The 13,481-nt window shown below is 35.9% G+C and overlaps 1 protein-coding gene across 1 annotated transcript; it reads left to right on the top strand.

Moving 5' to 3' along the window:
• Positions 1-306: 306 nt before the first annotated feature.
• LOC137388681 (protein FAM184A-like) lies at positions 307-10,920 on the top strand. The gene is made up of 5 exons (XM_068075142.1): positions 307-483; positions 1,967-2,448; positions 4,700-4,877; positions 7,068-7,289; positions 10,764-10,920. Exons 1-5 carry the CDS (start codon positions 370-372, stop codon positions 10,896-10,898), a joined length of 1,131 nt encoding a protein of 376 aa, XP_067931243.1. The 5' UTR covers positions 307-369; the 3' UTR covers positions 10,899-10,920.
• Positions 10,921-13,481: the final 2,561 nt, after the last annotated feature.

Here is a 13,481-nt window from a genome sequence, read left to right as displayed (position 1 = left end):
GCTCAATAGATTGAGAGAGGGTCATAGTGACTATTGTATAAATCAATAGAGCGGTTGAAACTCAGTGCTGCCAACCTAACACTAGTGATTAGACAGCCGTCCGGAATCCAGTTTCTTTCTTAACATGTTTACAGTGGGTGCAGTGAGTTCTAGTGCATGATACTAGTTGGTAAACCTCACTACTTATCACTCAGTTTACTGTCTGAGGCTAATGAAGTCTCTAACAATATTCTGTGAGGTGCTAGTTTTGTTATCATTATGTAAGCGTCTTGAAGAAGCACTATTGAAGCCTTTGATACCACGCAGGTAACTGAAGGCGTCTGTGAGACCCGGTAGCCAGTCTTCATACCGACTCGAGTAGTAGAGAAGATGGCTGCCGAGAGAGTTAAGGCTAGGAAAGGGTTTGAGCACAAGATGTCAAAGAAGGTGGCAGAGCTGACACAGGTTGTACACATGCTGTTCATCAGGAACCATGAGAGGGAGGTAGGCTCTTGTTTAAATTGTGAAGTCAGGAATGTTCCTTGGAGTACTAACTCTGAATTGTGGATCTTCTTTGGTGGTTATACCATTACCGACACGCCGAGAGCAGTTATCTATGAAGTAGCCGTAGACCTTACTTTGATGAAATATTTATATGTGAATGCTTTATGATAGCCGTTGCTAGACCATTTCATACACTTGAAGATTCTTCCCTTTGGTTTCACGTATTTGCTATTAGTTGATGCCAATGCACTAACTTGCTGAAAGCCAGCTACTGGAAGCTTTTGGTAAAAGTTCAACAAGGTTGGTGTAAAATAAACACAGAACTTCGAGAATATACCTTTAAACAAGAACCTGTCACAAACTTGGTTACCTAAATTAAGTCTTCTAGCTCGTTGAGAAACATTTTTGCTATGACCAGCCATGTTTACACAGGTCCTTTACTGTTACAGCCAATTATGGCATTGTATCTCCCTATATGTTTGCCCGAGCAGCTGTATAGGAGCAATGTATATTTACCCAGTATAGGGGCAGCTGATAAAGAGACATACGATAATATTCAGATATCAAGTGTTTGCCAGTAGTTGCCCAGCTAAACGACACAACATAAAGGTATGACAAGTGAATTATGAGGTAGAGGTGATCTATAAAATGGCTTTACACTCCTTAAGCCTTGGTACAAAGAAGTCTCGTCGCTGGGGAAAGTTTTGGCTGTTTATAAAAAAAACTGGAGCACATTTTTAATAGCCTCTGATACTGTTAGAACACTACGTTAGCCGTATGAATTGTTATGCAGCTCGAGCACTTTGAAGAGAATTTAGGCTTTAAGGTAATGAAAACTACTCTGCTCTGTCGGCCTTGTAACCATTGGCTTAATCACAAGCAAACAACTATACTAATGTATTAGACTTACATATTAGTCGAGTCCTGTGTTGTTGGTTCACACTTTATTATCGGCTGTTGGTGTTAATCCCACAATACATCAGTGATCGTCTGTGATGACAATGTTCATACTATCACAAACACATCCGCGTTTACATCAGCGAATAGTTTGTGGCGTAGAGTTCTCATTATACGATGAAGTAGCAGAATGATGAAATACTCATCCCCACAGCAAATGTCATGAAAGAAAACAGATCAAGCAATCTGCGATGACCAACCACCATCGCCGAAGTGGCGCCCATTTCACAGGATGTTGTGAATGCTTGGCGAACTACTGTAAATGTGTGAATACTGCGATTTTTTCAGTCGTTGTCCCAATGATGCCATCGGTTTAGGGTACACATAATCGCTGAGAGAATAAGTCTGATATACAGAGATAAAGTGTGAACCAGCCTTTAGCAACCTGTAGAATTTGAGTTTTTAATTGTAATTGATAAAACAATAATAAGCGTTGCAAGCTTACTGAAGTTCATGTTATCAGCTCTCTTCAATATATTTGTTTTATTCACCATTATTTTTATTGTTATTCTTTCATTTGTTCTAGGTAGAGATTCAGATGACGAAAGATCTGTACCGAAAGGAATTTCAGCGAATAGAGAAAAGTTACCAAGAGAAGGTGGCTACATTAGAGGGTAAACTAAAATCATTGACAGACAAATCTGACGAGAGTGAAGAAGCTGTGAAAAAGAAATTTTCACAAAGCCTACTAGAACTCGAGAGTCAATGGATGAAAAAATACGATGTCAAGGACAGCGAATGTACTACTGAGCGAACACTAAATAAAGCGTTGAAAGAGAAATTAGCAAAGTGTGAACAAGAGTTTTCTGAACTTCACTCATCTATGAGTAACTCTTCAACATTACTAGATACTAAACTTTCAGTCAAAGAACATGAAATAGACAAACTGCGTAAACGAATATCAACTACAGACAAAAAGTTAGCTGAGGAGCGACAGAAAGTAGATGAGATTACAAACAACTTAGAAAGATCTCTAACAGAAAAAGATGAAGAAATACAAAGTTTAAGGTATGCTATAATGTATAGAGAATGTTTTGTATGACTAACTCTTACATGTACTATAGAGGGAGATATAATGGTATTTGATTGGTTGTGTCACCTAAGTTCACAACTTGGCAGACTGAATAGTTTGAGCTTTTCTGAAGCAATGGCACATCAACATTGATGGCAGCAAGGTCTATGTAGTTCTGAACGCAGAAATTCGTATGGGATGTAAAAGCATGATTTGATTTTACTTGTCTGTTTATTCAACTCACAACATCAAAACACAAACCAACGTCAAACAGTTATGGCAAGCCTACAAGCTCAGTTAGCTGCAGATTCTCAGCGAGAGATCTCGATAGTGCGATTTATCATTTTTACTATTCTATTTGTCATTAAGGAAGATGGTGTAAAAAACCACATGTCGATTCACTCTGTGAATCGACATGTGGTTCAGTTTCTCTTTTGTTGAGTTTTGCAAAAGTAGTTTGTGCAGCGTTTTTTAAAATCTTTTTGGGATATTGCATTATGGTGAGGTCTCTGGTGTATCGGATTATGACAAAGTAAGCATGGCATATCATCACTTACTGTCTTGTCATTTATTGACTCTTAATAACCAGAAGGTTCCCCCAAGTTCTTGGCAGAACCTCTTCTGTTGTTGGCGTAAAAAGAATTAACAGGTGGTATTAGATTCTTGGGAGAAAAAAAGCAGTAGGTATTGAATAAAGAGTTAGCGCTGCAACTTTATTTGTAGTTATCTCACGCTTCTTTATATTAACTATCTATTTCCATAAAGCTTTCACCGTTTTTTATCGGTGTCATAGCATTATGGTGTTTTATGAGGGCAGACTCACTATGCTACCACTTTACTGGCCTTTAAATAAAACATGCAGAGTTTCAGTTGTCGCCATTCTTGATGTCTCACAACCAGCTTTAAGGTTTTATTAAATTGCTAAACTTTTAAGCTTCATATCGTACTTCTTACTCACTTTCAACACAGGGGCTTTCATAGCACCACCCAAACTTACTAAATCATTACTGGACCTTCAGATTGCCTAGCTATGCGGCTTGTTAACCTACATGTAATTGCTGGAGAAATACAGGATTTTGAGTCTGCTATACAGCTTTAAGTCCAGACTTGCTATTGAAACACAATCCTCGTAGCAAACTAAAATTTTGAGAGGCATAAACTGAGCCTTTTATCTGAGGCTTAACTCATAATAAATGCAGTTTATCCTCTTTCGAGTCTTTGGCAGCTGAATGCTGACTAACTAAAGTATAACCTTATGAAATCAGTGAATACTTGATGGGAATAATGAGGCATCAAACAGGTGATGATGAACACAGTAGCAGGATGCCTACTATTAGAGCAACAATAATGCTCTGGGTGCTCAGCTCTGACCATCCAAGTCAGGCTAGACAAACACCACTTATTCTCTTACATGGTATGAGTGTGGTGCTGCTGAGATGGAAAAACTCCCAAAGCGTGGAGCTTGAAATCTGAGTCCTGGTAGAGTACAACCTCAATTATTTGAGTGGTAACTTTGCTATCTTATTAAAACTTAAGCCGAATGCTTGGCGTTGCACGGGGTATTAAAAACAGCCTATAAACAGTGGCAGGTAATGCAGTTGCTAGCCACCTAATAAGAGCTGTGAGAGCAAACTTTAGTGACATTTCGTAACAGAGAGTGCTATGCGTATTTTAATCGACATAACACCTCATATCGCCTATAGAGATCATTGCATCACCTGTAGCTTAATTGGTAAGATTATCGCCTGGTGATAGGAACGTTCCGAGATCAAATCTAGCGCAAAAGGGATCTTTATTTCCTAAATTTTAATAGCTATAGCTGGACAAACCGACACACATACACACAGACTTTGAGATTTATATATATCAATTTACTAGTACGAGCTGCCATTTCCACAAATTTTAAAATTGCATCCTAAAAAGCAAGTACTGTAATCTTTCGACTTTTAGCAGGCTTAACTATAAATAGATATATATCAAATTTATTTACACTAGTTAGTACAGTTTAAAGCAAATCAGACCATGAGACAAAAAAACCAAAAAAATAGTGAAATAAATTATTTATATTGATAGAAAAAGCTCTTTCTGCATAATTCTGTTATGTAATGTAAATTGGCAAGGTGTTGGTGTCTGGTATAAGCTGTAGTAGTTTTTTTGAGAAAGTTGGAAAGTTTGATGGCTGTTAGTTAATAGACCTAATATTTTAGAATTATTTTAATAGTCGCCCACTTGACACATATTTAACAGAAAGACCCTGGATGAGGCCCAGACGAATGAAATAGCACTCGCAAGGAAATGCCAGTCTGTCGAAAAAGAGTTGAAGACACTAAAGAAGGAGCTAGCAAGGAAAGGAACAAATGAATCATTATCGGCGCGAGGATCAGCTACAACGCACATGTCTTCTGACAGCAGTTTTGCTCCGCAGGTAATAAATGAAGCAGCGAATATGCCACTTGTTATTACTTGCTCAGTTTAACTGAAATGCTGTTACACAGAGTCGTCCAATGCTGTCACTGGTCTGCAGGTGCATTATAGTAATTCATCTTCAACTGGTTGTATGCATCAGTGAGGCAGCACAAAAGATAAAGCCCTGCTGACTTGGGTTCAGTTTATAATCGGCTTCACGGTAGGTAACAACAATGAGGATATGAAAATGCTCAACCTTAATGCGTTAATATAGTTGCCGTTGTTGGGCAACATGTAATAACACAATGTTTGTCATGCAAAGACGGAGCTGCGTCTAGAAGGGCACAAAGTAAGGTTGTAGCCATGCATCGAGACATGAATTAAGCTAAGGTTCTGGCTATATTTCAAAACAGGAAGTAATGCTAAACAGCTAGCTTGACAATCAAATGTATTGTTGGCAAAAGTTAGTATTGAAGACTTTGGCAAACCCTTTAAAATGTTATTAGATTATACAAAACAATATTTAATATGAAACAAGTTTTAAAGATTTTATATTTAGCCAAATATTATTTCTGCTTGTTTGAGACTTGCTATGGAAACATTTTGAAACCCGAGTTCTACATAATACAGAGAGTTGTTTGTCCATCTGTTCCTACGTCTAAATAAAAACTCGGCCATGTAGTTTCACTTTGTTTTTTCCAACTTTCAGTTTAAGTAGGATTGTAAAATTTTGGTCTCTTTGTGCTTGATACCTGCTTAATATAATTGTAAAATTTTAAATTGATAGCACATCTACTGAAATTCTCGATAATGAATTATCAAAACTAGACAAAACTAAAAAGCTTGTTTTTCTCAGCAACAAAACCTTAACGATAAATCTAGTTGCTTTTTTATGTTTCTTCAGTTACCCCTATAGAACCATCTAAAACATTACCTTTTATTACCATATATATATACCATTACCCCTACAGAACCATCTAGAACATTACCTTTTTATTACCATATATATATACATTACCTCTATAGAACCATCTAGAACATTACCTTTTTATTACCATATATATATACCATTACCTCTATAGAACCATCTAGAACATTACCTTTTTATTACCATATATATATACATTACCTCTATAGAACCATCTAGAACATTACCTTTTTATTACCATATATATATACATTACCTCTATAGAACCATCTAGAACATTACCTTTTTATTACCATATATATATACCATTACCTCTATAGAACCATCTAGAACATTACCTTTTTATAACCATATATATATACATTACCTCTATAGAACCATCTAGAACATTACCTTTTTATTACCATATATATATACATTACCTCTATAGAACCATCTAGAACATTACCTTTTTATTACCATATATATATACATTACCTCTATAGAACCATCTAGAACATTACTTTTTTATTACCATATATATATACCATTACCTCTATAGAACCATCTAGAACATTACCTTTTTATTACCATATATATATACATTACCTCTATAGAACCATCTAGAACATTACCTTTTTATTACCATATATATATACATTACCTCTATAGAACCATCTAGAACATTACCTTTCTATTACCATATATATATACCATTACCTCTATAGAACCATCTAGAACATTACCTTTTTATTACCATATATATATACCATTACCCCTATAGAACCATCTAGAACATTACCTTTTTGAGAAACCGAAATAAAACTATTTACTCTATTTGATTTGTGTTTTTTACTGTTTATTTTTCAAGCTTAGACCTTCAAAATGGTGACCTTCGACCTTCAGCTCAAAAGGAATTGTGCTATTCTAAGTGCTTTACAGTCAATAGAATGTTTTTAATACGGTCTACGATCAGGTTGCCTGCTTGTATATACAAGACTAGGGTTCAAAGTGTGAAATCTACTTGTAGAGACTCCTACAACACCTGTTATTTGTTAAAGTTGCTTGATCAGACAGAATATACCGTTCTACAAAATGTGATTCATTAACCCTGATACAAAAGAGCAGTGCATTGGAAACCTTGAGGGTTATATATTAAGAATAATAATATTAATAACATATATTAGAATAGCTGAGCTGTTGGAGATCGTAAGACAGAAAGTACTGACTTGTTCTGCTTTCATTGCATGTGTAAATATTCAATAATTATTCTGAAATAGAAAAGAATAATCTTTTTTGCAGGAAGTCTATGAGGAGCTGGATCAGCTCAGGAAACTGGTCCAGAAATATCGTCTAGAGCTGAGCAACAGAGAAGGCAACTTCAACCGGATGTTTACTGAAAAAACGCCTGTACATGTAGATCAGCGAACTTTAAAAACACTGGCTCCCTTGCCATTGAGGGCTGCTGTCAGAGACAAAAGTTTGCTTAATCCGACAGCTGATGTGTCCATTGATACTGAAAAGGCAAGTTATAAATGTTGGAGTTGTCACCTCGTTTTATATTGAAAACTATCTGGTTGTGTTGAAAATGAAATGACGTGCCGAGGCAAAAAGATTGCATTCATAGCATGTGTGGACAGGAATTGTGCGCAATATTTAAAAGAAATTATCTTTTTTTTGTCTAACCCTTTAAAGATTTTGATTTTACTTAGGAGATGGTATAAGTACATAGTCAACTTTCCTATGGCAATCAGATTTTGATCTTGTTAAAAGTATACCAGAAGTGTCAGACTGGTTACAAGGTATTTCTGGTAAAAATTAGAGTTTAAGAATAGAAGAGTCAGCTAAAATAGTAGATTTATTTACCTGACATCACTGAGTAGTGAGCCTGTAGCTGCTAAAATCACTTAAAAGAACTAATTAAAAATTAATTGATATTCAAGCCATGTACAACCATTAGGTGAACTTCTGCACCACATAATAGTTAAACTCAACTTTTAGGTATAACATATAAAATGCAAAAAAAGTTAGCTTGCTCCATTATGCGATGTAATTATGTATCCGTGTATTATGATCAGGTTGTTGTTTTTGATAAAGATCTGATTTTACTAATAAATATGTACCCTTAAAATAAGCAAACAAAACTGCAAAGGCTAAATTTATCGAAAAAACAATTAACCTACAATATACCAATTATAAATTGAAGGGTGATTATTACAGTACTGGAAACAAAACTCACAAACCGTGATGGGTTGCGTATCGCAATAAAATTCTGTAATTCCTCTCTAAGTCTACCTAGGTGAGCATTGATTGTTGCAACATCGGTTTTAATGTGATAATCGAAAAATGCTGCAAAAATTATTTTCGAAGTATTGGGTCACATGGTCAGATTACGACTTGACAATTAGTCCAAGCCGAAACAAAACTGTAAAGTAGCGATCATTTATATTTGATACAGGTCTTCGGTAAAACCCAAAGTGTTTGTCATAAACCAGTGCTACAATACGTTTTATATTGAGCTTTTTATTGGCCTTTCAATTCATGTGAGGACATCACGTGACAAGACGATAACCAAACTGTAATGAATACGTCATCAAAATAAAGAGATTCCAATCTATGGCGGCTTTTTGTTTTTGAGCTTTTAAGAGCTTGTAATCACATTTCCACGTATTTGGCACCTACAACACAACAGAGTAAGACATGGTGAATCTTTTGATACCAAATAACTGTAATGTGAATTTTGTTGCAAGTCAACCTTTAGGCAAAGGAGAAAAAAGCTGATGCAGCAAAATTCTAAAAAATATCACCTGCTCCCAATTTTGGGGTCTAGCCTTTTTTGCTCGAGCTCTGACTAAAATACCGGCTGATATCCTGATCCTTCGCCGACACCACATCATCATTAAAATAAGTTGTCACCATTATTCGCTAGTAACTAGCCCATTTTTTCACCTGATACAATCCTGTTAAATAGCAGAAAGTTGACTGAAGTGATGACAGGCATATAAATGCACTCATATACCAAACGTTTTTACTGAAATGTTAGATGAATCAAACAACTTGGGGTCTGGCAGCCCTAGTAGACAAGCTTGCAAGGATGAAACAGTAGATTTGCAGACTAGTTAAGTTTTGATTTTTACCTGTTCGAGTCAGACCAAGAGTGTTCCATTTCATCACTGCACATAGAGTTCGTTTGCTCATCTATCATAGAGCGCTCAAATAAACTGTGACGCACATAAGGGGGAAAGCGCTTTATGCGTATGAGATTTGAAGACAGCGTGAAACAAAAGTACAGCATGCTGCCAAGCTTATTCTTGATCGTTTTTAAACTAAGTCCTCTGGTATCTTGGACTACACGAAAAAGGACTGATGTAATATACAGCGCGTTCTTGGGTTCCGATGACCGTGTTATAAAATTCTTTTGCCTTGCGATGAGAAGACGCTAATTCTTTACCCTCTTCATGCAAAATATTTTTTGTTATGAAATTAACAAAAAAATCTTCTCAAAGTTCAAATTTGGGAGTCTGTGTGATGATTACGTCGGAATAACAATTATGTCCGTATGCTATTCACCGAAAACCCTGTAACAACGAATGAAAGAGATAGGCTTCTTGATTTATCTCACTTCTGCATTAATCGATATCAGTTATTGTGAAAACGAAACCGAAAACAGATAGGTGATAACATGTTAGCAATGAAAAATTTGACGTTCAGTAAAGTATTTAAAAATACATGCTAAAACTCAGCTTTAAGTATGTGTTTAGTAAGCTAAACTCATTTAAGTTGAATTCAATGTTTATGTTATGCATCTGCCTCGAAATTAAGAACTCCCTACAATACGTGCTGCACATAGTTTGTTGTAACATTACATTTTATAGTATGCCATAACTACTAAATACACTAAAGTTACTGTAGGTAACTATTATAGTTACCTACAGTAACTTTACTACAGTAACAGTTACTACAGTAATAATAGTTACTAAGGTTAAAATGTAGGTAACTGTAGCAGGTACTGTAGTAGGTACTGTAGGTAACTGTAGTAGGTACTGTAGGTAACTGTAGTAGGTACTGTAGGTAACTGTAGTAGGTACTGTAGGTAACTGTAGTAGGTACTGTAGGTAACTATAGTTACTAAAGTTCAAATGTTATTTTGTTACTAGTTTTTATTATGTGCAGTACATATATAACATATATAAAATTTTGATGATTTTTACCAGGAGGTGTTTTGCATTAGATATTCACTATAGGTTTCTATACATCTTAATGTGAAATTCTCGCCTTCTGATGCCAAAAACAGAACAAAATAAAATCGTATAGCAAGGGTCTACTGTATATGATGCATATATGATCCCCCTTGTAACTGCATGGGTAGTCAAGACTGCATCGCTTCTGTCGTTAGAAAGTTTATCATATGATGCAGAGAGAGTACGGCGTCTATCTTCATTTGACAGTATTCTGAAAAGTTAGAATTTATGTGTATCTAGGCAGTTTGGTGTGCCCTGAGAGATCATCAGGAGTGTCGATAAAGTGTAGAGAATAAGTATGTACACAATAATTCTGAAGCCCTAAAAAGCGAATGATTGAATCAGTTGGTAGGGTGCTGGGTGTAGATACAAAATGTTACCGGTTTGAATTGTGTATGATACAATCTTTTTTCTAACATATCATTATAGCCTTGAGTGGACAGACAGACACGGCTCCTATTATAGTAAGGATTTCTATACCTAAACATGACTAAAAAACTAGAGATGATTGAGGTAGATTTTCCAACCCACATTTTTAATTGCGACATCTACAAACTTAAGAGCTGTGACTGACATGAAATGATGTAAACAGATGACTGTATTAATAACAAAGTTTGTGTGGCCTGATTGCTTTTGTTTTAAGTAGGCCTGTTTACAAGTTCAACCTGTTCAGTTCAGGCTAGTTCATCTTTGATTTAAAGTAAGACTGTTTATTTGTCTATGTGTAGCATCAACGTTTGTACAAATATAATTATAGAGATTAGCTCTACCACAGCCGCATACCAGAGCAGACAGCGGCATGAGCAAAAGGTCGATGGCTCTGACTGGTATAAGACGAAACATTGCTCCTCCAGGGGGAAAACAACTCTTGACTCAGTACAGCCAAAAATAGGATGAAACCAACCTTTTTAAAGACTTTGTTATGTTTGTCAGGTTATTACCATTTTCAATATAATACAAAATATTGTGATAAAATATAAACACACTGTGATGTTCCTACTAGCTATTAGTTACAAGTAATTGCCTAAGAAACATGATTGGATCAAGAAATGAAAAAAACAGACTGGTGCATTACAAAGACGGTAGAGACACACACGCACGCACGCACGCACGCACGCACGCACGCACGCACGCACGCACGCACACACACACATCTCTAACATCTCTCAAATATATGACACACTGTTGGTATAATAAAATAATCATTTCCTATAACTGAAGATGTGACCAGAAAGATTTAAATATTATAAAAGAATTTTAGTGAATTATAGAAAGAAATATTAGTAAAATACCATGATAGTGTGAGGTTTTATTAAAATCAGTTTTTAGCATTTATAATAAGCAGTTTCATGTGTAGTATGTCAATGAGAAAAAGCCACCAGGTATTATACTGAACTAGATGAATTCCCGGTGTTGCACAGGTAATAATAAAGTTTTTGCACAGAAAATCAACATTTATTTACCACCTAACTTTTAGATGGTGTTTGTTTATTTCTGTGCGCTAAAAGTTTAAATAAGTTTGTTATATATGCATATACTACATGAATGCCCTGCGTTGCACGAGTAATAGAAAACAGCTTATAAACATTACATTTACTGCAGTGTAAAGCCGTTTGTGAGCCGTTTTTATGAGTTGTGCAATGCTGAACATTTACCTAGTGAGACCAGCTGCTAATTGTTACGCTGACGCCATGTCGCTAGGCGCATTTTAGCTGATGTAATGAATATCTTCATCATTATTGATTATTACTTAAAGTTTAATGCTATAGCCTAATAAGTAAGCTTGGCGTTTAGGATGGGAGGTGTCAGGATCAAATCCTCGGTAAAGAGGATTTTTCATTGCTAAATTTTTATCGCTATTACTGGATAGATGAACAGTCACATTTATATGCAGACTAGCCGATTTTTCTAATGCTGAGCATTAGGAATGTTCAGCATTGCATTGGTAATAAAACAATTACCTAATGAATATGAGTAACTTACCTCATAAGCATAGTAAAGCAATGATCCCAAGAACTTCAAGCAGGATTATTTTAATCAATGTAGTGAATGTGCTAACAGTCATTGACAGCTTGGCTATCATAGTGTGATGGATTAGATCGCCGGTCTGCCAACCGAGAAGTTTTGTGATCAAATCATCTGCGATGCGGATTTTTCATTCCTAGATTTTGATCCCTAAAGCTGGATGGATAACAAACTCTGACATTAATATATATAGGTTTACTAGGTGAATGCCTGGCGTTGCTTGAGTAATAGAAAAGTCTTTGCACAAAAAACTGTTTTATTTAACATATACAACATTTACCATTCTAATTTTTAAACTTCATTCCATGAGAAAAGTGCTTTTGTGCAGTTCAAATAAATCAAGAACAAATAAACAATGAATACATGGAGGTGTGTGTATAAAAATGTTACCTTTGCACTAGAAGATCATTGTATTCAAAGTTTTGATTGACGATACTGATACCTCTTGATATTGGTGCATACGTAAAAATGAGGACTTTCTTTGTTTGATGCTGTTACATGTTGTAGCTGTATGTCCACGGGCGTAGTCACAGACTTTATGGTATGCTTTTACCGGTGCTATGCACGTGCTATTGTTTCGCCTTTTGGCCACACCCATTATAAATATAAGAGTCACGCAGGCGCCGCTTTTGGTTTCTTGCTTGGTGACAAAACATGGCCTCCAAAATACTGTCCAAAGGGTAATGTTCAAAATCCTGTTGGTCAGCCTTTAGCTAGTAAGCAACCACAAATCCAAACACGTTATATGGTGCCCAGAGTAATTTTGTTTGATTTTATGATAACGAAATTGGGTTGTGTAGAGAATAAATTGATTTAATATGTGGACGTTGGAGAGTCACCCGGCAAGCAACACAAAGTCCATTCTCTCACGAGTTTTGTTTGGAACAGTGTTGTGTAAGGTGGTAATGTGTTTCAGTATTAACTAGGATGCATATTTTATTTAGTTTTTGAGTGAGTCAACATTTTTAACTACTACAATAGTGGTATTTGATACTGGCAGTGAGAATATTATGTTAAGAAATTTTAAAACTGGAGTTGTCATAACAGTTTTACTAGTCATATTGGTAGTTTGCTAGTGGAAATTTTAACACTGTCAGTCAGAATATAAAAGTTTTTATGCCCTGAACCACTGAAAGAAGGTGGTGATTTGCCAGAACAATGGAAGAGGTTAAAAAAAACTTTGATTTATTTCTGGTTGCAATGGAAAAGAGTGACTGTGCTGATGCTGTAAATGTAGCTCTGCTTCTCCGAACCATTGGGCTGAGGGGTTTAAACATATATAAGTCCTTTTCATGGTCTGGTGAGACCAGTAAAATGGTCTATAGGCAAGTATGTAAGAAATTCGCAGAGTTTTGTGCTCCCAGGGTTAACACAGTTGCAATGACTCATCAGCTTTTGACAGCCAAACAGGCCAGCATGACTATAGACGAGTTCATTACAGAGCTGCATA

Source organism: Watersipora subatra, chromosome 2, assembly GCF_963576615.1.
Source record: "Watersipora subatra chromosome 2, tzWatSuba1.1, whole genome shotgun sequence".
NCBI lineage: Eukaryota > Metazoa > Bryozoa > Gymnolaemata > Cheilostomatida > Watersiporidae > Watersipora > Watersipora subatra.
The sequence above is the reverse complement of the archived record's forward strand: the minus strand, read 5'-3'. Positions and strand labels throughout refer to the sequence as shown.